General features: G+C 41.5%; 1 protein-coding gene across 1 annotated transcript in view; it reads left to right on the forward strand.

Moving 5' to 3' along the window:
- Positions 1–27522, forward strand: part of NHSL1 (NHS like 1) — a 200258-nt gene that overhangs the window by 133378 nt on the left and 39358 nt on the right. The window contains exons 2-3 of the mRNA XM_067293664.1: positions 10489–10641; positions 25552–25679. Coding sequence (XP_067149765.1) covers positions 10489–10641; positions 25552–25679 — 281 coding nt within the window. The remainder of the gene's footprint in view (positions 1–10488; positions 10642–25551; positions 25680–27522) is intronic.

The raw sequence follows: 27522 nt of genomic DNA on the forward strand, positions 1-27522 counted from the left end.
TTCGTAGTAGCCGGGGAAGTATCGTGCTTCACTGAGAGTGAGGTTGCCTTGAAAGAAGCCATTGTGAATGGCTTGGGTTCAAGACAGGAGGGCAGCAGGATGTATCGCCGCTCGGGAGTGCCTTTGTGGAGGGAGCACTTTTGTTCGCATGAAAAATGCCAGGAGATGGCCAGACATGATTGGCTCTGAAAGGATGAAGGAACCCCGTATAATCATAAATTATTTATTCCTGTTGTCTGCAGTGGTGGAGGGGTGTTCAAGTCCATTTCAGCAGTAGCAAATGGTTGACAGCATGGGTGAAGGTGGCTGCAACAAGAATAAAACTTGGGCACAGCCAGATTTGGGTTTTCTTATCTCAGGTGCTTAATATTTCTTTGTCTAACAACAAAAGTCTCAAGTAGGAGTTATGATACAATTTTTAAGATCCAGAGCCTTGTAACCCACAGGAAGTGCTTAACCCTAGTCTGGTTCGGGCTCCTGCTGCAGATACTTGGATGCATCTGCACAGCCCATGTGATGGAAGATGTTCTGCATTTAGCGCAATAGCTGCTGCCCTGTGGCAACAGCAGCTGTTTGGAGGGGACAGATGGGAGGTGACTGGGAGAGCAATCCTGAGTATGCCGTGCGCCAAATTGTCCCTGTAGACGTGCTGCGAACAAGTGCCCTGCCAACAGCTTCTTCCTGCTGCATTGTCCTGTGAGCTGCTGGAGAACAGCACAGATTAAACTTAATTTTGAGCTAGTGACTCCTATGTCTCCAGAAAGCAAACTAATTAAACTTGATTTGTTTGAGTATGTCTTCTTTCCAACATTTTTATTTTTCTTTTACCTTATTAAATGGAGACTCACTGCAATAGTTCTCACAGTGCAATTCCCAGTTGAGTTGTACGTTTTTACTTTTTTCTCATCACAAACATCACTAATGCTATAGATTTGTTTTATGGAGGCTTTTTCTGTTGTCTGAATAAAATGGCTAAGTCTTACAATATGAAGTTCAGTTTTTGAGCTGATGATACATCTGTTAGTTTAGTAGTTTGTCATTCCTTGTGTGAACTTAGGTCTTGGACTCATCTTTCCTTCATGAAAATAAATGGTAAAATTCCTGTTGACCTGTGTGGGGAGGAGGAATGGATTGTTTTAACTATTATTACATTTTATTTTTTTACTTTACTTTCAGAGTTTGATATTAAAAAATCTCCATAGGCCGATGAGCAGTAGTATTAAGGAAAACCATTGATTCACCGATTCATTAGTTGCACAGTGTTTTGTAACTTGTCTTACAGTTGCCACAGGTGCTGCTGCTGGGCACACTGGCAATGTGTGTTTATGAACAACCCGAGTATGTGTGTTTTCAACATTTGGTTTTCAAAGCCTCAGTTCCTTCAACAGATCGGCAGCGCGGGGGAGAGGTTCTGGGCATTAGGCTGTGAATGAGGGCTGAACAGAAGAATACCGCCCCAGTGGCCAACTTTAAATATTCCTGTGGAAGCTGAATATTTCCAGATTGCTGCCCAGGTGCCACCATTTTATGTCGCTGTGAATGTGAAGGGGTGGTTGTCCCAGATGGTTGTCACACAACAGGTCAGTTGGAAACCTCCCTCTAAAGAGGGCAGAGAAAGGAGAGGAGTGAAGGAATGGCTGCAGTGTTTCAAGCAGTCCATATGCAAGTTATCACTCATTTTCCATTCTCCTCTGCCTGTCAAGGCTGTACATGGTCTTTACTAGAAACTAAAATGCTGCTCTTGCAACATTACTGGTAGGCTTCTAAGCAAAACCAACGAAAGTAAGTTTGTCAGGGAAAAGGAGAAAAACGGTTTAACTAGTCAGGGATTAAAAGCTGTTGTAAAACAAAGTGAAAGGCAGACACAGTTTTGCTAATAATACTGTCTCCTAAATTCATGTCTTTGAGCGTGGTCTTTGGCACTGCATCTTGTGCCTCTTCTGTTTTCCTTGCTTCAGTCTCTGAATTGTTGTTAGTCAGGAAGGAGTTTGTTACAGGACCAAACATTTTTATTTAGCAATCCCATCCAGTAAGAAGTCAGAATCAGCATTTGCTGGCAGCATCTCAGTATTTTCTGTATTCTTTGTGATAGTGTCTGTGTGAGATGGCAAATAGTACCATCCCTGTTTTTAAGGATGTGGAAACTGAGGCTCTGGGTATCTTCACTTGTACAAGATAAAATCAGAAGTCTGCTGCAGAGCAAAGTCTCCCAAATCCATTACCAGTCTCAGTGTCATTTGTTTGTAAAGAACTAACATTACGGTACACGCGCATCTGCAGTTAATGCTGCTTTTAGGCAACTGTGGCAAACTTTTAAAATTTTTGTACTGAATAAATGTTAGGGTTTTTGTGGTTTTGACTGCTGGATTGGCAGTGTTGGAGGCTAAAGTCCTTTGATTGTTGAGTAGTGACACAATGTAGGTTTCCTCAATCTAGAGACACTAGGTGTGGAGAATTAGACTTATCTCATGTTTATTTCAGTTCTAAGAGAACTAACATCAAAGTCAGTAGAAATGATGGTTTTCTGTGATGTTGGAAGTGGATTGAGATGACATGCTGAATTTCACAGGAGCTACTGAATTTGCCTCTAGTGGGGAAGAGTTTCAGTTATTGTTGACCTAGTGCAGGCTCTGAGAAAGGCAGATACAAGTAGCCAACTGGTGTTTTCTTTGAGCCATCCCCTTATGGGACTGATTTTTAATGTTTGATCTCTTTATCGGCATGACTGCAGCGAAGGTAGGAGCAGAAGGGGAATGCTGAAAGGAAGACAATATCTTATGGATTGTTTGTTACCAGTTTGGAATAACTGTGCCTCCACATTGGAGAGTCGTGTCAGTACACAGGAGATCCTGAATTGGGGATGAAGTCCTGAATCCCGGGGCTTTGTGAGCCTTCTGCCTCTGTGAGAGTGCTCTAAAGGTCTCGGAGGGGATCTGTATTGCTTCCAGCAATGCAGATTTTGCTTGCACATCTCCCTTGTGTTTGCTCCCTGATGGCAGTGCTGCTGGAGCTAAAAACAGAGCAATTCTGGACTTGCCTCCCTAGTGTGTCCAGCAAGTAGGTGTCTAAAAATGTTGCTAATGAAGTATGGATAACGGCAAAATTCCAAACAGAATATTACTGTATAAGTGATTTTCTTTTAATACTAAGTAGCATTGTCAGGAGGTGCGCAGTGTTAAACATCACAGAATCACAGAATCACAGAATCACTGAGGTTGGAAGGGACCTCTGGAGATCATCTAGTCCAACCCCCCTGCTCAAGCAGGGTCACCTAGAGCACATTGCACAGGATTGCATCCAGGCGCATTTTGAATATCTCCAGAGAAGGAGACTCCACCACCTCTCGTGGCAACCTGTTCCAGTGCTCTGTCACCCTCACAGTGAAAAAGTTTTTCCTCATGTTAAGATGGAAGTGTCTGTGTTTCAGTTTGTGCCCATTGCCTCACGTCCTGTCGCTCGGCACCACTGAAAAGAGTCTGGCCCCATCCTCTCGACACCCTCCCTTCAGATACTTGTACACATTGATAAGATCTCCTCTCAGCCTTCTCTTCTCCAAGCTAAACAGGCCAAGCTCTCTCAGCCTTTCCTCATAAGAGAGATGCTCCAGTCCCCTAATCATCTTTGTGGCCCTTCGCTGGACTTGCTCCAGTAGTGCCACATCCCTCTTGTACTGGGGAGCCCAGAACTGGACGCAGTACTCCAGATGTGGCCTCACCAGGGCTGAGTAGAGGGGGAGAATCACTTCCCTCGACCTGCTGGCAACACTCTTTCTGATGCAGCCCAGGATACCATTGGCCTTCTTGGCCACAAGGGCACATTGCTGCCTCATACTTAACTTGGTGTCCACCAGCACTCCCAGGTCCTTCTCAGCAGAGCTGCTTTCCAGCAGGTCAACCCCCAGCCTGTACTGGTGCATGGGGTTATTCCTCCCCAGGTGCAGGACCCTGCACTTCCCTTTGTTGAATTTCATGAGGTTCCTCTCTGCCCACCTCTCCAGCCTGTCCAAGTCTCTTTGAATGGCAGCACAGCCCTCTGGGGTATCCGCCACTCCTCCCAGTTTTGTATCGTCAGCAAACTTGCTGAGTGTGCACTCTGTGCCTTCATCCAGGTCATTGATGAAGAAGTTGAACAAGACTGGACCCAGTACTGACCCCTGGGGGACACCGCTAGCTACAGGCCTCCAACTAGACTCTGTGCCACTGAGCACAACTCTCTGAGCTCTGCCATTCAGCCAGGTCTCAATCCACCTCACTGTCCACTCATCTAACCCACACTTCCTGAGCTTGTCTATGAGGATGCTATGGGAGACAGTGTCAAAAGCCTTGCTGAAGTCTAGGTAGACAACATCCACTGCTCTCCCCTCATCTACCCAGCCAGTCATTCCATCATAGAAGGCTATCAGATTGGTTAGGCATGATTTCCCCTTGGTGAAGCCATGCTGACTACTCCTGATCACCTTCTTTTCCTCCACATGCTTGGAGATGGCTTCCAGGATGAGCTGCTCCATCACCTTTCCAGGAATGCAGGTGAGGCTGACTGGCCTGTAGTTCCCTGGGTCCTCCTTCTTGCCCTTTTTGAAGACTGGGGTGACATTGGCTTTCTTCCAGTCCTCGGGCACCTCTCCTGTTCTCCATGACCTTTCAAAGATGATGGAGAGTGGCTTAGCAATAACATCCGCCAGCTCCCTCAGCACTCGTGGGTGCATCCCATCAGGGCCCATGGATTTGTGGGTGTCAAGTTTGCTTAAATGATCTCTAACCCACTCCTCCTCCACCAAGGGAAAGTCTTCCTCTCTCCAGACTTTCTCTCTTGCCTCCAGGGTCTGGGGTTCCTGAGGGCTGGCCTGACCAGTAAAGACTGAAGCAAAGAAGGCATTCAGTAACTCTGCCTTCTCTGCATCCTTCATCACCAGGGCACCCACTCCATTCAGCAAAGGGCCCACATTTTCCCTAGTCTTCCTCTTGCTGCTGATGTATTTGAAGAAGCCCTTCTTGTTGTCCTTGACATCTCTTGCCAGATTTAATTCCAAACGGGCCTTAGCCTTCCTCGTTGCATCCCTGCATACTCGGACAATGTTTCTATATTCCTCCCAAGTGGCCTGTCCCCCTTTCCACTTTCTGTATACTTCCTTCTTCTGGTTGAGTTTTGCCAGGAGCTCCTTGCTCATCCATGCAGGTCTCCTACCTCCTTTGCTTGACTTCCTACTCATAGGGATGCACCGCTCTTGAGCCTGGAGGAAGTGATGTTTGAATATTAACCAACTCTCTTGAACACTCCTTCCTTCCAGGGCCCTCACCCATGGGATTCCTCCAAGTAGGTCCCTGAAGAGGCCAAAGTTTGCTCTCCTGAAGTCCAGGGTTGCGATCCTACTTGGTGCCCTGCTGCCTCCTCGCAGGATCCTGAACTCCACCATCTCATGGTCACTGCAGCCAAGGCTGCCCCCGACCTTCACATCTTCCACCAGTCCTTCTTTGTTTGTTAGTACGAGGTCCAGCAGCACACCTCTCCTTGTTGGCTCCTCCACCACCTGGGTGGTCACAAAAGTCATTAAATGGAGCATAATTTTCCCAAGGGCTAATAATGACTCGAGTAACCCAGATGCTAGCACCTAAGGAAGATAGTTCAAGTTCCTTACTCGGAGATTTCTTTGGAAGGTGTGACTTAGACTGTATCACCTAAAAGTTTGTTTGTAATTTTTGCTGCACATTTCAAGCTCACTCCTCCTAAAAACCAGTACCCACCACCAACTAAAGAACTGCCAAGGGACTATGAAATATAAACTCCTCTCAGTGCAGTTTGCGTATGTTATAGTGAGTGGCATACTCCATGGACTTTTTTTTCTTAGCTATGACTTCAGGAGTAGTGTCTCTGGAAGATGTGTTCTAGAACTATGGAATTAAGTCTGTTAAAAAACATATTTACTCTTTCACAGTTGTTATTTTCCCTGCATTTTAGTCTGTAAATGCCAGTTAGGTGGATTGCTTTAAAATTTGACCTGACAGGCATTCTGCAAAAAGTTTGTTTTTTGTAGCATTGGTCAGTGCATTCACTCCTTCACCTGTGCAGGTTTGTTCTGTGCTAGGTGCCTGCCTAATCAGCCTCGTCTTTTATTATATTGGCAGGGGCCTTTTCTGTATGGCATTGACTTTTTTTTTTTTTTAGGAAGAGGGTGTGCCTTTCAGTTGGAAGAGGAACTACTGTGAATTTGCACAAAGGAAGGCGACAATTTCAAGTCTCTGATATGTGAAACAGAATAACATACTGAAGAATGATAATCTTGTTAGTAATTTGAGGCCATGGTAATTTTTTGTATAAACTGCTTGATGGAAATCAGTGCAAAAGCAGAGGTGCTTTCCCACGATTGCACCCATCCCTGTAACACTGGTGAGCCAGACAAAATGCCTTTTGAACCAGCAGCTGCTGCAAAATCCAGTTGCTTATGGCAGTTTTGGTATCAAACCCATGCTGTAACTGTGAAATCGCTGGATCTGCAAAATACTCACAAAATATTGATAATGTTGTGCTCAAACAGTGAGGGAGGAGTGATCTGTGTTTCTGTTCTGCACAGTGCTGAGTCTCAGCAATTTGGTGAAACTTGGAGTGAAGTGTTTCCGTGGAGCATCTGCTTTTTGCCTGCTGCTCTCCAGAGGCTGGAACCTGCCGCAGCTTTGAGGTCAGCCTAAGACCCCTGCTGCTGGCATTTTTCTTTTTCCCTAGGAAAAATCTTTTTCATTGTTAACCCGAGGCAGTCTCCTAGGTTTGCTTTGTGAGGGGAGGGCTTGCTTCTTGAGTTGTAACATTGTGTGAAGGGCATGCCCTGCTGAGCACATTGATTTGGTGCTTAGCATTTTCTCTTCAACTTCTGCAAAATTGCAGCTCGTTTCTAAGAAGGATGGCTATGGACCTCTGTACAGAATTTTTTAAAGGCATGAAGATCTAATGTGCATCTCAAAGTAGTGCTGTTTCATCTCTGCACAAGTTTCATTTGATGAATAACAGGTTCTTTATTAGACAGGAATAACTTGATTGTGTTTCCCATATAGCTAGTCTGAGTTGATGCTGATAAGAATAAATTAGGAGTGTTACAGACTGAAATTCAATATGTAAAATTGGTGGGCTGATTTAGTCCTTGTAATTTTCTGGAGCTGGGGGGAAAAGTGTATCTGGAAGGGGAGGCAATACAAAGAAAAGACTACATGTTGCAGCCAATTAAAAGGCAGCTCTTAGGTCATTAATAAAGTGGGAGTGAGAGCAAAAAAAAAAAAAGGGGGAGAGAAGAAAAAAGGGGGAGGATGGGAGTGGTGGGAAAGAAGGGCATCCTGATTTGCACGAAAATGCAACTCTCATTTACAACCCCAAGGAGGCTGTATTGTACTCATGGATCTTTCCTATAGTGCAGAGGGAGGGAGGGTTTGGGGGCGTGTTTGGAAAACAATAGTTGAAAGCTTCCCTGTCCCAGGCAGTTCCAATGCCGTAGACTGGCAATTAGCCTGGGAGGTACAAAGGATGGCCGGGAAGGTGCCTGCCTCTCTCTCCGCCCCGCAGTAAGGGGGGTGGAAGAGCCCCGTAGAGCAATGGGAAGAAAAGAAATCACCTGCAAAACTCTGTCTTTGTGGAGTAGTCAAACTTGGCGAGGGGAAGACAAGATGAGAAGAACCATTGAATAAATGCAGGATTAGCGAAAAAACCTGTCCTGTGCAAACGTGAATAACGATTAGCTTGCCTTTTTTCTCTTTTTCTTTTTTTTCTTTTTTTTTTTTCTTTCCTGTTCTGCACGTTGAAACTGGCTGCTTTCAGCCCACAAGACTACATCTGAAGAGAAGGAATTCAGGTTAAAGAATTGTAAATGGTTTCATGCATCAATACAATCTGGGCGGATTTAAAGTTGTGATTTAAGGAAAAAAGGAGGGGGGAGAAGCGTGAGAAAGTTAGTGTGCAGAGTCTGAGCAGGAACAGTCTGAAAACCAGTCACCTTTCTCAACTCCTGTTTTTTAATGGAATTTAAACTCCAGGACCGCAGTTAAACACCTTGGAAATGGTGGTTTTCATCAACACAAAGCTTAAATCTCTCATCAAACTTTTCAAGAGAAAGAGTAAGTAGTTTTGTGCGCTTGCTGTCTTTGGGGGAAGTAATAGAGTCCCGCAGGAAATTGCAATTCAGCCAGGCTTTTACGCTGCTTTATAGAAGCCTCTTTTTTTAGGATTTATGTCACTTTCTTTTTAATTGAATAATTTGTAATGTGGAGAGGCAGCATTGTGAAATGATTTGGGATGTCTGCCTTGGGATAGTGCGTTACTACCATCTTTTTTTGAAGCCCTTTGTCTTTGTGGCGTGGAAGAAGCAAAACTTTTCTGTGTAAAATTAGCAGCTCAGTGATAAGGTCGAGTGCGCTGGGTCGCTTGCTGTTGGGTGCGGGTCTCCCATGCCGTTGTGTGCGGGGCGTCCTCCTGACGTCTTGCGGAGGTGTCTGCTTGCGCAGCTGCGGAGCACATGGGTAGGTGGCCGTATCCATAAGGCTTGTTCGACAATTCTGGGGCTCGTGCACTTTTTTAAAAACGTTTCTCAAAATCACCGTGATTCATCTTTTAATTCTTTAAGGCGGTGATTCTTCATTTAATTCATTAATTGCGCTAGAGGTAGCAGTTTGTAAATAGGTGCAACGCTTCTTTTGACAGATTTTTGTTGACTACTGCTCTGATAAGTGGTAAACTTCTAGGTTTTGGTACGGCAGGATTGAAACTGGACAGTGAGGTAGAGGTTGGTGTTTCCCTGCTCTCCTCCCCCCCCCCCCCCCCCCAGTCTGCTCATGCTCCCCCAGGGGAACGAACGCAAAGAGTGCTTCTCGGGCAAGTCGTCAAATGTACCTGCCACTTTCTGAACAAGCGGGGATGATTGATGCTGTAACTGGGTTCTTGGTGACTTACTTTGCTATGATTTAGATTTGACCTCTGCTTGAAAAAGGACGGAAAAAGCAGTCTTGTACTGGATGTATATCTGCATTGGTGCAGCCAGCACCAAGGACTGGGTACAAGTGGGGAGGGGATGCAGGACCAAGCTGTTTTAAAGATGAAGAGGCCAACCAAGGCACTTTGAAAACCTTTTCTGAAGTCTGATAGTAACCTTTAAAAAAAAAAAAAAAAAAAAAAAAAAAAAGCAAGGAACCTCCCCTCCAAAAAAGTTCTTTCAGGACAAAACAAGGTTTGAGCATGTGTTGTAGATAAATTTTGAAGTTAAAGGCTTAGCTTATTTTCTGTAATGAGTACAGATTATTTCCATCTGAAGCAATCCCTGCAGATATGTAGTGTTACGGAAAGAGTCACTTACCGGCTGACAGGAGGCTGCTGTCCCCTTTTTGTTTCTCAGTTTCCACACCTACCTCCTGTGCAGCCACAGAGGCGTCAGGCGGATTTGGGGAGCTCCTGCTACAGCACTGCGGCGGCAGGCAGTGCCCAGGCTGTGCCGGAGGCAGGGCAAGATGCAGAGCCCTTGGCGAGGCCGGGGCGCTGTGGCCGAGCCAGCCTAGCAGGTGCTCGGGAGACAGCACAGCTGCAGTGTTTTTCCTGCTTCGGAGAGCTAAAAGCAAGGATATGCAGTGCGTTGGCTGAAGGCCAAGCGGTGCCTGGGGGATCATAAAATTTGACCCCCAACTGCCCTTTGCCTGTTATTACAGGGCAGAGGGATAAGGCTATTCAACTGTAAAAGTTTTTATTGATGGTAAACTTTAAACAAAATGTAACGGCTATCTCCTGGGAAACGTGAATGATAAACAAATCTTAGAATTATGTGCTTTGGCTGCTTCGTTACTAGACTGTCTGTAGGGAACTTTGAACTTGAGCAGTGTCAGTATTTTATTTTCCTGTGTATTTTGGCCGAGAAAAGCTGGCTGGTGCAATCCGCCTTCAGTGCTCTTGTGCTCTGCCCGGTATTTGCCTAGCGAGTTGCTGTTGCCAGAATCTGCTTTGCACTCATAGTGATGTAAAGTGGCTAATTTGTTGGCTTCGGTGTAATTTTTATCTCTGATTTATGCTAGTCGTGAGGTCAGAAAAGATTATTTTGTGATACAAATGAGTCGGTAGTAATCTTAATGGTGACTGTCATATTCTTGGGATCACCCTTGAGAAGGAGGAGGTCATCCTGAGCACTCAGCACCTGGCGTGATCAAGAGAGTGGAAAACTGGTTTCATCTGAGAAGTCTGGGAGTTAGAGGGTGGAAAACAGAATTGCAAGTTCACTCTAAATACTTCAGCAATGTAAACAAGGGAAGAGGGAAAAGTTTCATACATAACACAGAAGGCTAAATTTAGGCTAGAGATGAGAGGGTTTTTAACTATCACGGAAGTGAGGTTCTAGAGAGCTTTTTGGTAAGAGAATCAAAGCAAACAGCCTTTTTGGTTTTAAGATGATGCTTGACATGTTTATGGGTGGGGTTACATGGCATAGTTATCTACAATAGCATTTAATTTTCTAATTATTGTCTCTCTCTACAGCTGTTTCCAACCTAGATGACGAGAGTAGATGGACAGTCCACTACACTGCTCCATGGCACCAGCAGGAAAATGTGTTCCTGCCTTCCTCAAGACCACCTTGCGTGGAGGACCTGCACCGACAAGCCAAGTTGAACCTCAAGTCAGTACTGAGAGGTGAGATGCTGCTACTGATGCAAGTATCCTAAAGGAACAGTAGTTTTTGCCATGGTCTTTGGCAAACTTATCCAAATTCCTAGGCTTCAGAAGAAACTTCACATTCTTCTGCCTGCAACACATATTAGGAACACTGAATGAGGTTTACCAGTAGAGATGGGAAGGGAAAAAAGTGTGTTTTTTTTTTTTTTTTTTAACTATCAAGAGATGAAGAAATCTATTGCCTGATAGAGCACTCTAGAGCAGAAGGATAGAAAACATGGTGTCTTTGGGGCATTTGCATTTAGTCTTTGGAGTATTTAAAAAATGGCACCTTCAATTTCAGTAAGTTCTAAATTGTTCCATTTATATTGTGGAGCAAGAACCTAGTCAGAGGTGTTCATTCAGTTGATTTCCTTTGATGCTGTATGCTGTGGCTATGTGTGAGAAAGGCAGGAAGGGTATTGAAAGCAGAGAAGGGAAAATGGGAACAGGGGGCTTGCAAGGACTTTATCAGTAGCATAACTGCTGTTTACAGGACTGCAAAGTGTTTTTTTTAAGGACCAGTTTCTACCCTTAGTACCTGCACATTTCCCAGCCCATGTATTGAGAGCTCTATGTAGATAGCCAAATGCAGGCTGCTTCTAAGGTTATAGGTAAGAATTAAGAAATCTCCTGGAAGTTTGAATGAGTTCTGTGTTAGGATGGCACTGAAAAAGCAAGAATTTTGTTAATATATTTCTTTGAACTACCTATCTAGTGCTGACTCTTAACTTCGTTGGGGGTGTATCCAGGCCGTCTGGTATGGGATGCGTTGTGTTTTATTACTACAGCCATGGGGACATAGGCAGTGGAGAGGACTTCAGAACATCAGTCTGTGGGCCAAAAGTAAAGTTTGAAACTACAGCCTAATTCCTATGTTTTGGCAATTGTTAACATAGTTTTTTCTTTTAACTGATTATTAATAAAGGGGTTTGCCCTGCAAAGAGACAACTTGCTTTAAGCCCTTTTTGTTTTAGTAGGAATTGCAGGTACTTGGTACTTTACAGGGTGAAACCAGTCTAAGAGAACATGGTAGTTTTGTTTGCTTAACACTACATTTCTGCTTTGTAAGCATGCAGGAAACTTTTATGTGTCTGAATGGAGAAGTGTTTGACCACTGTGTTTTTTTTCTCTTGCCATTTCTCCAGTTAATTGATTTTCACCATCTCTTCCTAGGTGCCTTTTGCTGTAATTTAATAGGGCAGTCTTGACAGCCACTGTTATTAGCTCATGCATGGCTCAGCAGATAGCCTGTGTGTCCTCTATACTTACTGGAATAATGCATTTGTGCAGCACTTTAGCCTTAATGCTTACTGTTCCCTCACAGGCACACTTATCAGTTCTTTACAGAAAGAAAGGTATTTGCCTGCTTTAAATTAAAAAGAAAGCTGTTTGTTTGTGAAAAAGCTAACTGTAGTTAGCTTTTTTTTAAATCTTAACTACTTGTTCTTCTATTTTTCTGTTCTCTGTTTGGGACAATTATCAAAGAAAAATACACTAAAATGCTGCTTTGATTTTCTTGTGTTTTATTGGAATTATTGTGTGAAAGTGAGTATCATACGCTGCTTCCCCCAGTGTACACATTCAAAATTATTTATATCTGCTGGGATCTTTCTCTGCAGCTGCTCTTCTTTATAAAACAAAAACTATTCGATACTACTAAAGCTTGGCAATTAGACACTTGTGTAAAACAAACGAACCGGTTTGTGCACATGCTGCAGGACTCCTTGGTAATGAACTGAATATCAGTATCATACTTTCAGGGCCTGGTAGTAGTTGAGAGAGAAAGAGAGAGAGGAAACCATGATGCCTTCATCAAACCCCAACCTGCTGCCATGGTGAACAAAACTCTGCTTCCCCCCCCCCCCCCAAACCTCAAACTCTTCTCTTGGGCCATGTTTCTTGCCTTAACACAGTTCAGAAACAACTCCTTGCTGTGGCCTTTAGCTGCCCTGAGTAGCTACAGCACGAAGTTAACACCACTTTTGGTAATTTCATTATTGCCTCCAGGGGGGCCCTGAGTAGTAACAGATACACTGACTAAAGTTTTATCAGTTTTATTCTGTGGCTGCTTCAGCAAACACTGTGAGCTTAGGAAGACACCAGCACTTCTGGTCACATTTGGAGGATGAGGTTAAAAATTCTGTATCCAGAGTTGAATTTCATTTAGTATAAAAGTGCTGCAGAAATTATGACTTAATTGTGACTACTACTAACTACTTTTCCATCTGCTGCATTTGAAAAGACAGATTTTTCAAAGCTTCCCAATGAATAGAAAATAAATAGCCTAATACTATGCAATTATAGAATAGAAGACTTAAGGAAGTCATGTAAGCGCAGTTAGGCTAGTATAGGAATTTTAATTCTACATTTCTTGGCCTCGTGATGAAACTTGCATTTTGACATCTTTTTGGTGTTTCAAATGCATTCATTGAAATAAAGCGTGGGGCAGTAGAACAGCTCCATATGATCTGACCTACTGGATAAGTGGTAGGAATGACCAATGTCAAACGACAAAGTGCACGACACTCAGTGTGCCAGAAGCAGCAGAGATGATGCCCATGTTCTCCGTAAGTGTTTGCAGAGCGGAAGGGAGTAAAACAAAACAAAAAAAAGCAAAAAAACCTTTTCTTTTGGAGATGAACTAGTGGACTTGCATTGTAGTGAAGAAATATTTAGGTTTGATAATAGGAGAAGCTTCCTAACAGTAAAGCTATGGAAGCATGGAAATAGATTGTTGGAGCTGTGAAATCATTGGAGGTTTTGAAGAACAGGTTGGAAAAACATCATTCAGAAATCATTTGCATGAATTTGATCCTACCTTTAGAGAAGGGGGTGAAGAAAGAGAGAACCTTGTGAGGTCCCCTTCAGTCAGATGATGTAATTCTGAGAGCTGAACTACTGGTAGCTGTAGTTCAGACAATTAAAATTCATCTGTTTGAAATTTTTCCAGTCCTGTTTTTGTTTGGATTGTGAAATCTGACAATACCATTGCTGATACATAGCAGTGTGATTGCAAATTACTGATTATTTTGTTATTGCATTCATTGCTGCCCCAGGGTATGAGAGAAATAAGACTATAACTTAGTTACAAGTAATAGTTCACATGTAGAGCACAACAACTTTTAAGCTACCTGTTAAGATACTGAATTTATACAATATTTCAAAATAATTAAAGCAAGGTATTTGTAGGTGTCAAGGTGTTCTCTAACACTGACCCATCTAATATTGACCAGATAAAATCCTGACTAGCTTTTAAAATAATGCAAGGTCAAACCTATTTATTCTGGTACAATTTTAACAGCTTGGCAAATTTTTGACACTACGGGTCTAACTACAAAAGCTGGTGAAGTGAATAGGAATCTATCCATTGTCTAGAATAAGCTTTTGTTCTTAAGGGGCAAAAAATTATCACTGCTTATTCTTAGGTTTACTTAAGAAAAAAATTTAGGGGCAAAAGACGTTAGGAAGTATGATATCTAAACTTTGAAGAGTAATCAAGTACTCTGCCTGCTGATACCCTATACTCTACATATCTTTTCAGGAAGCAAAGTGCTGTGTTTGGAGGAGGAAGAGATTTTTCCTTATCTCTTGTTCAGTATATTATTTTACTATGTATATTATGTATTGAAATGTCCTCTGCTCATTGCACTGTGAAACTGCAAGCAACACATGACAGTAGATGTTATATAGGGGATTGTCCTATGAAGTAGACTTTCATCTTCTTGATATCAAGGGAAAATACTGCACTTTACAAAGCTACTTTCATGTACGAATGGTGAGATCTTGCATTCAAATTTGTTCATAACTGAGATAAAGCTATTTATGCTTACTTATGTATGCTTAGATGCCATCTGAAGTGTTAAAAAGCAATGTTTTCCAGTAATCTGAATTAGAAAATGAAGCATGTTGAAGTTGGAAAGTTTGTGATGCACAGTATTTATATCTGTTCTCAGCAACTGAGGTGGCTTTATGTAACTTTATTAAAATCTAAAATTGCTATTGACTAAAATCAGTGTTTGAAAATGTTTAGCCCAGACTGCATTACTTCTTAACTGTATTTTCAAAAGGAAGCTCTCAGTGGTTTCATCTGGTGGCTAGAGTAGGCGAGTGAGTTCAGCTGCACTTCATAATCATGATATCATTGCACTATGTTATAAATGTTTACAAAATGATGCAGTTCTCTACTTGTGCTGGTCGATACCATTATTTTAAATGTTTTGTTTCCAATGCATAAAATAGGCCCTCCCCTTCCTCTCGGGATCAGCAAGGATCTTGGAACGACCAGTGGAGCAGGTGGGGCAACACACTGGATATTAAACATTTGCTGTCCAAGACACCTGTTAGCCTGCCCTCGGGAGCCAAGCTGCTCTCACGGCCCCTTTCCGGAGAGCCCATGTTAAGTGGCATCTTATTCATGTTTCCGTAGTCACCTTATGTTTCTCAGCATTCAAACGTACAGATGGAAAGAAAGCAACATTGAAACTTCCCAAGTCTTGTGTGACTCTGTGCTTCATGTAACTGTTTCCTCCTGGGGAATAGTGGAAATGGGAGGATCAAAAAGGTGGGTGGGAGGAAGAGCAGAGGCTCTGCATGGAGTCGAGATGCCCAAATAAATCCTATCCCGTTGCACTGTGTGCTCTGCTCCAAGGCTCAGTGATTTGCTTGATTTGTTTATTCTCATCTTGCCAATGTCTGCTGAGTGGCTTGACCAGCTCTGAGTCCACTGCAGACAGTACCCGAGCATGGGAGGTTAATGTTGTTCTGAGCAGCATTAATTATTATTATTATTATTTAAGGCAGTTCATTATCTGACGTGGGGAAGTGCCACCTACTGCAGTGGTTCCCAAAGCTTTATAAGGTCTGTGGGACCCAGAGATTGAGCAGGTGTTTCTCCACAAACAAGAGGGTAGCACCGTAAAGTAGCCACCATCCCTGTCACCATGCATGGACACGCTCGGCTGGTTGCTCTGCAGCATGGTAGTGTTTAAAGGCTCATTGTCTGAAAAAGTGTCTAAAGCATGGTAGTCTTCAGCCAGGAGCACAGTACAACAGCAGCAGCAGATAACAGTTATGCAAATATTTAGATTAAAAAAAAGTAAATTGAGAGTAATCCTCATTTTGCTAACTGTAATCTGAAAATGTCAAGCAATAAGGCATTAAGTGAAGGTGTTGAGGAGACACCAGCATTGACATGGTGTTGCTTTGCTTAACTACTTAGTGTTTCTTATGTGCCTGTCTGTCTTCTGGGCAGGTTTGCAGTGTTAGCAGTGAGTTCATAGTTGCTGGTCCAGTGTCCTAAAAGGAAAGCTTAAAGTAACTTGAAATGCAGTGGCCTCTGAGAGTCTTGCAAAACGTGACCAAGTGAAGGAACAAGAAATTTTTTACTAGCCTTCATTTGAACTCTCTTCGCTTCTGTTTTTTTTTTGTTTGTTTGTTTTGTTTTGTTTTTTTCAAACTATGCTTGATTCTGAGTGTAAGCCAATTTGAGTGATGGGAGGCAGAGAAGGGCATGTATAGTCTGATTTCCAAGGGACAATTCTCTTCCAATTCGAGCAATTAGCAGTGTAACACACTTTTGATTAAACAAAAAACGTGTCGGGGGGGGGGGCAGGACAACCCCCACTGTTGCTTGTTGTCGCTTGCCCATGAGTTAGGAGAAAACAGAAGTAAGGGAGGGGACTACCCCAGTAAAACTGCACCAGATTTTGTGACTAGATTTGTGGCTAATGTAGACAAGACTTCCAAGGACCGAGCAACCATGTTAATGTTCAAGAGCAAGCATAGCCAGAAATTAAATAATCTCAGGCTTTCGGGTGACAGCCAGTACCTGAAGGATCTTGTGGAAGCTCTCTCTGCTCAGTTCAAGTTAAAATCAGTGATGATACTCTGTTGCGCGTAGCTATTTATTACCTAGCCTGGTTGTTGCTTCCAGAGGATTCTAAGGTGCCAGATTTGTAACGAGAACTGCATCCCTGTAAATAGTGTGAACAGTTCAATATGCTAACTTTGGTACTTTTTTTTCCAAACTGTAGCTGCAGAGACTTTCTGCACAATTGACTGTTCTTTGTGCCTTTTTTTTTTTTCCCCCAGTGCAGTGGTGTTGATTCAAACTCTGTACAAAGTATAGGGCTCATTGTTCCTGTGTCTGTGATAATTCATTTATTGTCTCATCTTCAGAAGAACTGAATTGGGCTGGCTGTAGCTTCTGTTTAGCTTTGTTGGCCAAGTTCAAGGAATGTGTTTAAGCAGCAGTGATTGAGACGCTTGGTTTGTTTTCCAGAAGACATCTGGTTAGCATTGTCAAATAAAAGCAAATTTAAGTAGTTACTCATAAAGCCTCTATTATTACCCTCCAGGCAGGTATGCGTTTACCTGTGTTTTCTCAGTGCCTCTGCCTGATCACTGTTCAGATGAGCAATATTAGGGTCAGCCCTACTAGTTGATAATCCTGCTGAGAAGATTACAAATTTAAAATGATCCTGTCTTTCATTAAAGAGGTGCAAAGTTGGGGGGAACCACTTCCTATTAACAATAGGTCCGGTTCAGGTTCAGAGAGATGTCAAGATGTGAGCTCCCCACCAACTGGAAAATGTAATGAAATAAAAGATCATTAAAGGCTCAGGATAGACCATATGTTCTGGAAAGGCCTTGTAGCTGCAAAATCAGAAAATAGAAGTCAACTTATTTCTCATTGTTTTAGTTTCAATAGTCGATTTAGTGCCAGTGGCTCTACCCATGTAGCCTGTCCTTTTCTTTTTGAATTAATTCATAGTATATCTGTTGATGGTTTTGGCAAAGTTCTGTTTTGCAACTGCCCTTTCTAATAAGGAATTATAAAAAGGGAATATTCAAATGAAACTAAACAGAATTTGTCTGGGAGTCTACACTTCATATGTTTGAATGCTGCTCTCATGCTAGGAAATTGAGCTACTGGGGAGCATTTCAATTCCATATTTTTAGGTTTAGTTACATAATGCAGTGCTGAGCGTGAAAATGTATAGTCTGACTAAGTGTAGACTGATTGCATATTCTTCATTTACACATGATAAAGTGAAAACATTGCCAGTGACAGGGTTAAAAGAAGTTTTTCTTAATGTGCTTAATATGTGTTTTCTTAGTATTTTATGATGTAAGTCAGAACCAGTAGCAAGATTTGGTTGAAAGGTTATTGAACCTCATCCCTTTTCAAATCTATGTCTTTGGAGAAAAGCAATTTGCATTATTATTACGTGTGATATAGTTGTTTCAGTGCTAGGCAAGCAACATCCATCATAAGGGATATCAGACTGTCAGTTGTTTTCCTTTTCTTTTTATCCCCACCTTACACTGTGTTGTTATACATGCTTGTCTGCAGTATTTTATATAATGTTAATGTTAAAACAAAGCTGTGTTCTAGGAGAAAAAACAATAGAAAACCCCTATGTATTTTTATGTCAGCTGCACTGAGTTGTCTAAGAAACAGCAAATATCCATAAAAATGCTAGAGAAAAAGTGGGGATAATTTGTTTTAAATGCCAGCATCAAACATGCTAACGAAAGCGAATAGAAAATAGAAACTGTTAAACTTATGACATCTTGTCACGAGTAAACGTAGTGGTATAACACTTCTGCAGAAATTTAAATTAACTCAGGACAAATGGTGTTAATTATTTTGAGCACTCCCCAGTGACAGCTTGTTAACAAATACAATTTGTAATGGCTGTTTCATTTTGGTGCCATTGGAAAGGTTTTCTGTATGGGTAAATTGTACAGATTACTTGGGGGATGTAGGGATGGAATTAAATTTATCTGTTTGAAAAGCTGCAAGGAAAGAAATAAAGAAATGATCAAAATGTATGCATTGGCTCATTTAACACTGTAAAAGGTATTTTCATGTTGCAGCAGTACTTGTCTGATTTGGCACCCTTGAAAATAAATCTAACTGTATGCTTGCTTTACTTCAACGGTGCAGTTTTATGATCAGTTTAAAGTGGTGTAAATTTGTACTCCTGCTTGTGTAAACCAGCAATGTGGTCCCCTTCACGGCTCCTGGTCCTGCCCCTTCCTAGTGTTAGTACAAGCATTTGTGTGGCCAGCTCTGAAGCACATGGGGGAAGCTGGTCTGGGTCCAATCTGTTTTAACTATTAAGTAAAAGTCATTTAGAAGGGGGGGGGGAAGGCAATTATGTATATTCTTGTTCTGGTCATTCAGCTACAGGCACTCTAACAATAAATTTCATGTTGTTATTTTTTTTAAGTCTGGCCATTTTGCTGGCTTTTTCTGGAAGGCTGGTCTTCCTAACCTAACTAGGAGGCCTGTTATCATTTTGGTGGGCCCTTCCCAATGAAAGAGAAAGCGCTTGTGGTTTGGAAAGAGTAGATCTAACATAAATAAATTTGGATACTTTCAATAAGACTTTTTTGAAGTATGAAGACATGCAAGAGTCTTCTCTTTTGTAGAGTCTGATAGCCCTCCGTTAGGGTTACCTTCATCCTGTGAAGCCCAAGGCATCTTTGTTTCTGGGAAACTTAGCACAGTTACCTGTCACTGAAAGCTATCTGTGCAGCTTGGCTTGGTTGCTTATTCCAGGCGGGGAATGCACTTAACAGTTTTTGACAGTCCTGGAGAAATTTGTTAGACCTTTTTTGTGTCAGGAAGTAAGAAGTCCTCACAGTAAAAGATTATGTTCCTGCTGGGGTGGGTGAAAAGCTCGCCACTTCTTATAGCATTTGCTTGTGAAAGCACTGTGTTGGGCACCAGTGTTGACTATCTCCAGGGTTGTCTTATGCCTTTCTATATGTACTGGATGTAAAAATAAAGATCTAGGTATAGCAATATAAAATCACGTTGTGGGAGGAGATAGGGAAATAAGAGGGAAGGCAGATGGATCAGTGAAAGCTGACAAGTATTAGCCAAAACATCTAGATAGAGCTGTTGAGCAAAAGATCTCTCGGCTAGGCCATTACTGTAGTACATCTGTTGAAATTCCTGACCCATAAAAATGGGAGTCTGAACAAAACGGCGCACTGGATGTATCATAGCTGAAGTTCATGAACTTGCTTTGCAGTCAGCATTGGTTACAGTTCAGTTGTTACACAAGTGCGTCATTGTTGTGGCTTTGCAACATATTTTAAGGCTTTGATATAGAAGCCCTCCCTGTGATAGTCAAGTTCTGGAGATGATATGGGGATTTATACATTTAAGGGAAATGGCATTTGATCCAAGCTGAATGAATTCTTGAGAGGAATATAGAGTGGTAGAGACAAGCTGCCTGCCTCGTATTTAGATCCAGGGACAAAAATAGATGCTATACTGGAATTAAATTGAACTCTTTCTTTCTTTCTTTCTTTCTTTTTAAGTCATATTTAGCATGAGATATTTGTCAAAAAACAGATTGCATTTGTACAGCCCTGCATTTGTTCAGCATGTTCCATCCACAGAAAGACAAGCATGCATTATTATCCTCAGTTTACAAATGAGGGAATCATAAAAGTCCCAGAGCTAGAGCCAATAATGTTAGTTAGTTTTACTAAGCAAAAGAGAACTTTGAACTAAGGCGTCAGTTTTAAATTACGATCCCAGTCCTGACCTCAGCAAGCTCTTTGTCTTAAGGTTACTCCCTGAAAGTTCCCCATTTAACTGCACTTCTGCATCACATCCGGTCTGGAATTGCCCTCTTGTTGCCCATTTCTCACTAGAGGTGAGAAACAGGCCAAGGGGCAGCCACGTCCCTCCATGGGGCATGGTTTGGTACCTGTGCTCAGAGCATGCCTGCATGCACAACTGTGTGATCAGGCCAACGCAAAATGCAATTGTGGCTCTTTTATTTTAAGGTGGCAACCTTTTTGCCTAATATTTAGAGCACAGTAGTAGAAAGTTGGAGATCTGGCTGGTGTTCTCATCCTCAAACAATTAAAATTCATGCCAACTTGAAAAATACTTTCTTAGCTTTTAGGCATTTTACTTTAAGCAACTACTAGATAAAAAGTACACAACCATCAGAAGAGGAGATGTTATAATCCCTGTTAGGTCCTTGTGCTCCTCCTGAGAGGAATGCTCTGGTGTGCTGGACCTGGCGCGCTGGTTGTTACTCATCTGAAGACGACAAGAGTTAAACCACCTCTGTTTTTCAGCTGGCTTTCTTCTAAAGTGCCTAGCTACACCCACGTGTTGCAGACAGAGTGTAGGTACCCACTTGGATTCTGAATTTAGCAGCCGTGTACATGAAATTTAGATAGTATAGTGTCTGCAGATGTACAGTCCTTGCCTGACACTAACCCTAAGTGTTTTGCTTGGAATTAGTGAGACCACAGCAATTCTGAACCTGGAGTCCAGGTCTTTTGACAAACCCACAAGATCTTAGTTGTCTCAGCTCAACAGGAAAAATAAATTCAAAATATGCATGAAGTAAATGAAAATTGGATGAGCTTATTCATCAGCTTTGAGATAAAAGTTTCTTCAAAAACAAATAAGCAGTGATAATATTATTGTGATTATTAAAATACATTGTGACCTGTAAAGTCACAAAAGTATCATTTAATCAGTTCACTTTTATGAGAAAAACATGTATGTTGTACTACAGTCTGATGTTTTTAGGTATAATTAGCACATTTTGAAAAGTTACTATACAATAGAGTATTTGTAGTTATGACTTAAAGAAGGATTTTCCTGAGTATTTACAGAAAAAGGGTTGACTACAATATTTAAAGTTAAAAAGAAAAACAAAAAAAGATTTCTGACCTCAGGCAGTAGAGCAGTTTTCCAGTGATATGTGTAGCGAGCGGATAAATGTGTTTTAATATACTAGTCAGCAGATTTATTTCTGTGGCTGACAGTTTAGCTGACTCGAGCAATTAATAGCCCCTCTCTAGTTAAAAAAAAAAAAAAACCCAAAAACCCACTCTACAAAATACAAGTTACAACATGAAAGGCTCTGCCAAGAAGTCACCCTGAATTTAGCTGAGATAATTTTTCAGGCATGTGGATCCAGCTGTCAGCTTGTCACTTGTCCATTTTTGCTTACAGTGAGACACCAGGGAGCTATACGAAGGCCAACAAAGCATGTTCTGGTCTTTCCCTTTCTCTCTTTGCACCGTGGAGTTTCTGTTTCTGCAACTTTGGGCATGCATCTGCTCCACCCTGAATACAGGCCTCATAGAAACTGCCCGTGATGGGGCTGGCATTTTGATTTTGGACCTTAACAGTTGGCTCGAGGTTCGAGGTTCTGTTTGCGGGATCCAAGGCAAACTCAGATGTTTCTGAGCCGTTGTATCTCTGCTTTCTGTCTTTCATTGCTTCACCCACCCAGTATTTAGTTAGGTGGCTACTTAGTTGAAACAAATCAGAACTTTTGGGGTGTCTAAATAACCTTGATGTCAAGTTTGTAGGTTTGTCCCTGTAGGTATCTTCTTGTTTTATTCTCAAGACAACAGTATTTTTACTGGTTGCTAATAACTACTTAGAAACACAGAGAAGCAGATTGCTTGTATTAAACTCTTTTGTCTCATAAATGCTTGTGGATGTCTCTTGAGTGTGTATGTATGGATGTAGACAGGTACTGAGCTTAAGGTCCAGCCTCCCTGCCATGGCACCACCCCGTGGCAATTTCTGAGCAGTGCCTCTCTCCCATATCTTCTGGGCAAATGGCCACTGGTTGTGTGAACAAAATGGGTTCATCTGGGGCACAGAAATATTACTGATCAGATCAGATACACTCAAGATCATGCAATACTTGGGGCATACTTTGAGCTTACTGTGCATGTGCTGCAGAGTTGATCTGTTTGATGTTTGCTTGGGAATGAGTGGTTGTGTCGTCTTGGTGCAGTCTCCTGTGTTTTGCCCTGGCAATTCTTGGGCAGAAATATGGAAATTCTTTGTATGTTTTTGTGAATTGACTAATGTGAGTAATGGCAGCTCTGCCATTGGGACCAGGACGGTTTATGTCCATGGCTCTGCTAGCATTAGTGTATTGTCACATTCTTAAAAAAGAAGATAGTAAATAACTGGAACTGGCTGTGTCCTTATGTTCCTCTTCAGCTTCAATACAGTCATCTCTGAAATAACATACTTAACTATAAGAACTTTTTCACTAACTCAGTGTATAGTGCTACTCTTTGGATAATGGGGTCATGGAAACAGGAAAAGGTACTGCTCTTCTGGGAAAAAGGATCCATGCCTAGAGTTTTTCCTTGAGTAAGTAGTTCTATCTCCTTGCTGGGTATTTTCCACATAAACAAATAAAAATATATCTGAAAAATACAAACCTGATTGCTTCCAGAAGACCATGTGCACCTTATAATAGTGATCAGATAGGTGTGTGTACTTTTGCTAGAACAGTCTTTAAACAGAAAAGTTTACCACCCTCAGTCTGGCAGCTATAGTAGCTTCAGCTGTATGCAATAGTTGACCTTGGTTATGCTTCTGGTCCATTGTAATGTGAAGGAAGTCTGCCTCAACCCTCTGCTGATGTTTGGCCTCTGGTGCTATCTAGAGTATTTGTTTTCTGCTGTGCTGTGAAATGTGCTGTGACATTAAAAAAAAAAAAAAAAAAAAGGGGCTGCTCTTCAGGACAAATAACCTTTTTGTTGGTGTGTTTCACGTGCTGATTTGTAGCGATTCTATTGGCTTCTCTGACAATGTCACTTCAAGAGCTTCTAATGTTACTTGGATCTTGAACATCTGTTTTGGGGACAAGTGAAGGTCATGAACTTGATAGACTGTCAGTTTTTTATTGTCAGTCTGCTTGTTGAACTTACTCTGGAATTGAGACCTTCAGTGTTGTGCTTCTCTAGTTTTTGGAACTCCTTTGGGCCTCATGAAGAGCATTCATCATCATCATCATCATCTCCTTGGTTAGGAGAATAAATAAGGTGAAGCTGTTCATCTTAGAACATACATATATCTAGTTCCATAAAATCACATTGCTTTGGGGACATTTTGTGATATCTGTGCATCACAAAAGTAGTCAGTAGGCTTTAGCCCCAGAATGAGAGGAAAAACAGTGCATTCTTACATACACCTTAAGCTGTCTTGTCTGTGGTGATTAGTGACTGGTCTGAAACTAAAACTTGTAGTGACTAAGTTGACAAGTTAGTTCATTAACCTGTGCTGCAAGCTGACACAAGTCCCAGTCTTTTTACTATCCCCTGAATCTTGTTCTGCTGCAGTCTGCTTACCACTTTTGCTTTGCATCTCAGACTGGCAAACCAGCAGATCAGTGTGTTTGCATTTGTGAGCTTTATGCACTGGAGTTGGCAGGATACAATGCCAGATTTTGAAGAGCGGTGCAGGAGTTTCTGTTTGACTGAGGTCGCTGGCAGTCTTTTTCTACCCCTGTTCTGAAGTGCAGCAGCTGCATGCCAGATGCCAGCAGTGAAATGCATGTTAACGCATGACAAACAGGTAAATGTGGTTATGAACCCGGTGGTTTTGGGATGTGGTAATTGATATGGATCTCAAAACCCACCACCGCTGTTGGTCTTTGAATTGAGAGAGAATTGAAAGGTTCATGCCATAGTGCCCTTTTTGACCTCATATGGAAGTGTGAGATAGGCCAGGACATGTGTCTGGCTCTGATAGGGGAGGCTAACTACCAAATCCTAAGCTTGCCTGCTTGATGTGGGTGCACACATACAGGGGAGTCCATATTGATGAAATCATCATGCAGAGCTGTGGTTGCTGTAGGTAAGTTAACCTGTCTGCACAGAGTCCTCAGATCTCAGTCTTGGAGGCATCTAAAATAACAGAGGAAGTGTGCTGTAGTTGCAAGTTATAACTCTGTTTACTCATCTGACAAGTAAAAGCCTCTCTAAAATCTTTCCCTCAATATAAACATTGCATATTTTCTATTTTCAGGGGTGTTAAAGAGATCAAAATAAGGAGACTGACATGTTACAATTGCAGAAAATCTTTCTGCAGCAAGCGATGACAAAAGCACTTTGTGTCATGATAATGCACATATACTGTGCAGAAACTTCAGTTTTTAGATAAAAATATATTAAATACTTAATTTTCCTTTTGGCTTTCCTTGTCTTTCAACAGATTCAGACTTCTGTCTCTGGAAATGTAAAGCTAACAGTTTGACTGGGCAAATCAGTTTGGTTGCCACATCTTGAACATTAATTTTTCCTTATGCTCCAGCGTCTGTTGTTCTTTAGCACAATCTCACTGAATATCAATTAGGAGACAGGAAGACACTTATGGCAAATTTGGATGGGGGGAAAGGGGTGCTGACTGGAATTGTGGCCGTTTTGACTGGGGATGCAGGTTTGCTCTGAATTTTTCTGAGCTCTGAAAACTCTTCAGTTATATGCTGCACGCACTTGAAGGATGACATGAGATTTTGAACTCCCTATAATTTGCTTTCCTCTCTCCAAGATAACAATACATGGTCTCTTCCTCAGGCTGGAAAGCAAGACAAGTGGTCAGTGCCAAAGTTACTTAGCAGATGGTGCTTGAGTAGTGAGCAACATCATCATTTCAAGTGTAAGGCACATAATGGATGTCTACTGGCCTGGCAAACAAGACCCCATGCTTCTCTCTCCCATCCTGCAAGATTCTGCCATCTGTCCAGACACTGAGCCAGACCTCACTTAAAAAATAAATAAATCATTTTCCCCCCTCTGCATAGTCTTTCTGAAGCTCTTGTCATCTCCTGAGTTAAATAAGTGATATGTATATACACAGTGTGTGAGCATATGTAGATTTTCCTCTCTCTTATATATTGTATAGAGACAAATATGAGAAATGCACCTTTGTGTTCTGTTGCTTGGGACAGACAATGCTAATGAATGGTAAATATATTCAATAAAACATAATGTACTTTTGTAGGTGTATTGTACACCAATTATAAACAGCTTTGGCTCTTGTAATAAATTAATCTCCTCTTCCCCTATCTCTTTCTGCAGAGTGTGACAAACTGCGGAGGGATGGCTATCGGAGCTCTCAGTATTACTCTCAGGGCCCAACCTTCTCCTCTTCCTCCAGTGCAATCTGTGGAAGTTACCAGGATGATTATGAAGAAATTGAACAAAAGGTAATGGTGGGGGGCAAAGTGCTGGAAGGAATATATGCATCGTACAGTTTAATTGGCTGCAGTATTCTTATTATTCAAATGGGGTATGATTTTTAAAAGATCATTTTAAGGATCATAAGATTGTTTTAAAGGATCATAAGGTGATAGGTAAGTGTTTATCCTTTGAATTTCAATGCTTTTAGATCATGTGACTTCTATAGACTCTTAAAAATCCCAGTCTTACCTGTGTATTTAACACTCCCATTGGCATGATAAAGATGTAAAAGTGAGGATGAGTGTGGTAACGTTGCAGAGAGAAGACACCAATGCAGGTAGCTGTTTTGAAACTTGTATGTATATATAATAAAGTACTGGGAAGAGCTGTTTAACCAGTCACCAGTGTACTCAAACAGCAACGTGTACGCACTTTGAACTGCTCTCTGATATGGTTATGCAGTTTCAGTAGTAGAGGTTTTGTCTTAATGCATCACAACCACTTGCGTAAGGGATTGCAGAAGAATGAAAGATTGCCTGTCGATGCTGTGTCTACTTGCTGTGTTTCAGTTTGCTTCATGTTTATATGCCTGCAGCTCAACTCGATTTGTGGTTAGCTTAGAATCTAAAAACTAATGAAACAAATGAAGAGAGAGAGAGAAGAAACAGATGAATAAAAATCCTAAGAAGGTTCTGAAGACATCTTGTGGATTTTTATCAAGGTTATATACGTTTCAACAAAAAAGCTGTTAATTGGTGTTAACATTCTGAAAAGCAGAAAAAGCAAGGGAGTTTCTCTCCTCTGTCCTTACCTTTTCCTGCTGTGCCTGTGGGCTCTGAGAGGCAAGCTGTGTCTAGTCTTGGTGCTATGAGTTAAGATACTAGTGCTAGGGTGGACAGCAAGTTGCACTAGAGCCTGCCTGTCCAAACCTGAAACGCTGGAGCTCCTGGGATTTTCAGGATAGATATTCTAGAATGCTTTGCCACAGAACGTTGCTTAGAGAGAGGTAGGGTATCCTTGATTGTAACACCATTTAATTTTTTTGAATAATTACTCAACTATACGTGTCTTTGTAGCATAGACCAAATAATTCTATTGCTGTACAGTGTGTGCAAATCCTGTGAACTCAGCTTAAAGGATACCATCATACAGTGTTTTCGATTCTATCCTCAATGTCTTTTAATCTTGTAATAAAAATTGTTGTGATATGTGTGCAGACTCTCATCCAGGTTTTGATTGCATTATATCTGTGTTTTGGCAGGGAATGTTGCAGCATCCTAGCTAGCTGCATGCAGTATACATTGTCAGTGAAGAGAGAATGTAAGGCACATTAATACCTTGGAATACATTATAATGATAATTTGCAAAGCCTTACTGAAATCAATGGAGTCATAATTTGCACTGGGGAAAATATCAACTGATTGCTTGTTGCTATTAATATAATATATACCTTCCACACATACTTACTTATTATCAACTTGTCCTAGCTAGTGCTATGCAGCTTGTGACCCAACTGCATATGTAAAACTAATGTGACATTTGAAAAATACAAATCCACTTTTTTTAAATCTATTTGAATGAGAGCATATTAGCATGGGTAAAGCCTCTTACAGACTCAGACCTGTCATTCTTATCTTGGTTAAGGTTTTCATGGAGTATAATCTTAACATAAGGTGTTACAAATGATTTCTGTGTATTCTGAAAAATTTAAATGCAACTAATTATGCCTCCTGGAAAGGATAGCCATTTCAAATTGGAATAGTTTCCTATAAATATTTTTTGCTGCAAGCATGGTTCAAAGCTGTGGAGAAAGATAATTGACATATTGAGTCTTCGATGTTACTGATTATCTTGGAACCTTAACCTTAA

The sequence above is a fragment of the Apteryx mantelli genome, chromosome 3, assembly GCF_036417845.1.
Source record: "Apteryx mantelli isolate bAptMan1 chromosome 3, bAptMan1.hap1, whole genome shotgun sequence".
NCBI classification, from domain to species: domain Eukaryota; kingdom Metazoa; phylum Chordata; class Aves; order Apterygiformes; family Apterygidae; genus Apteryx; species Apteryx mantelli.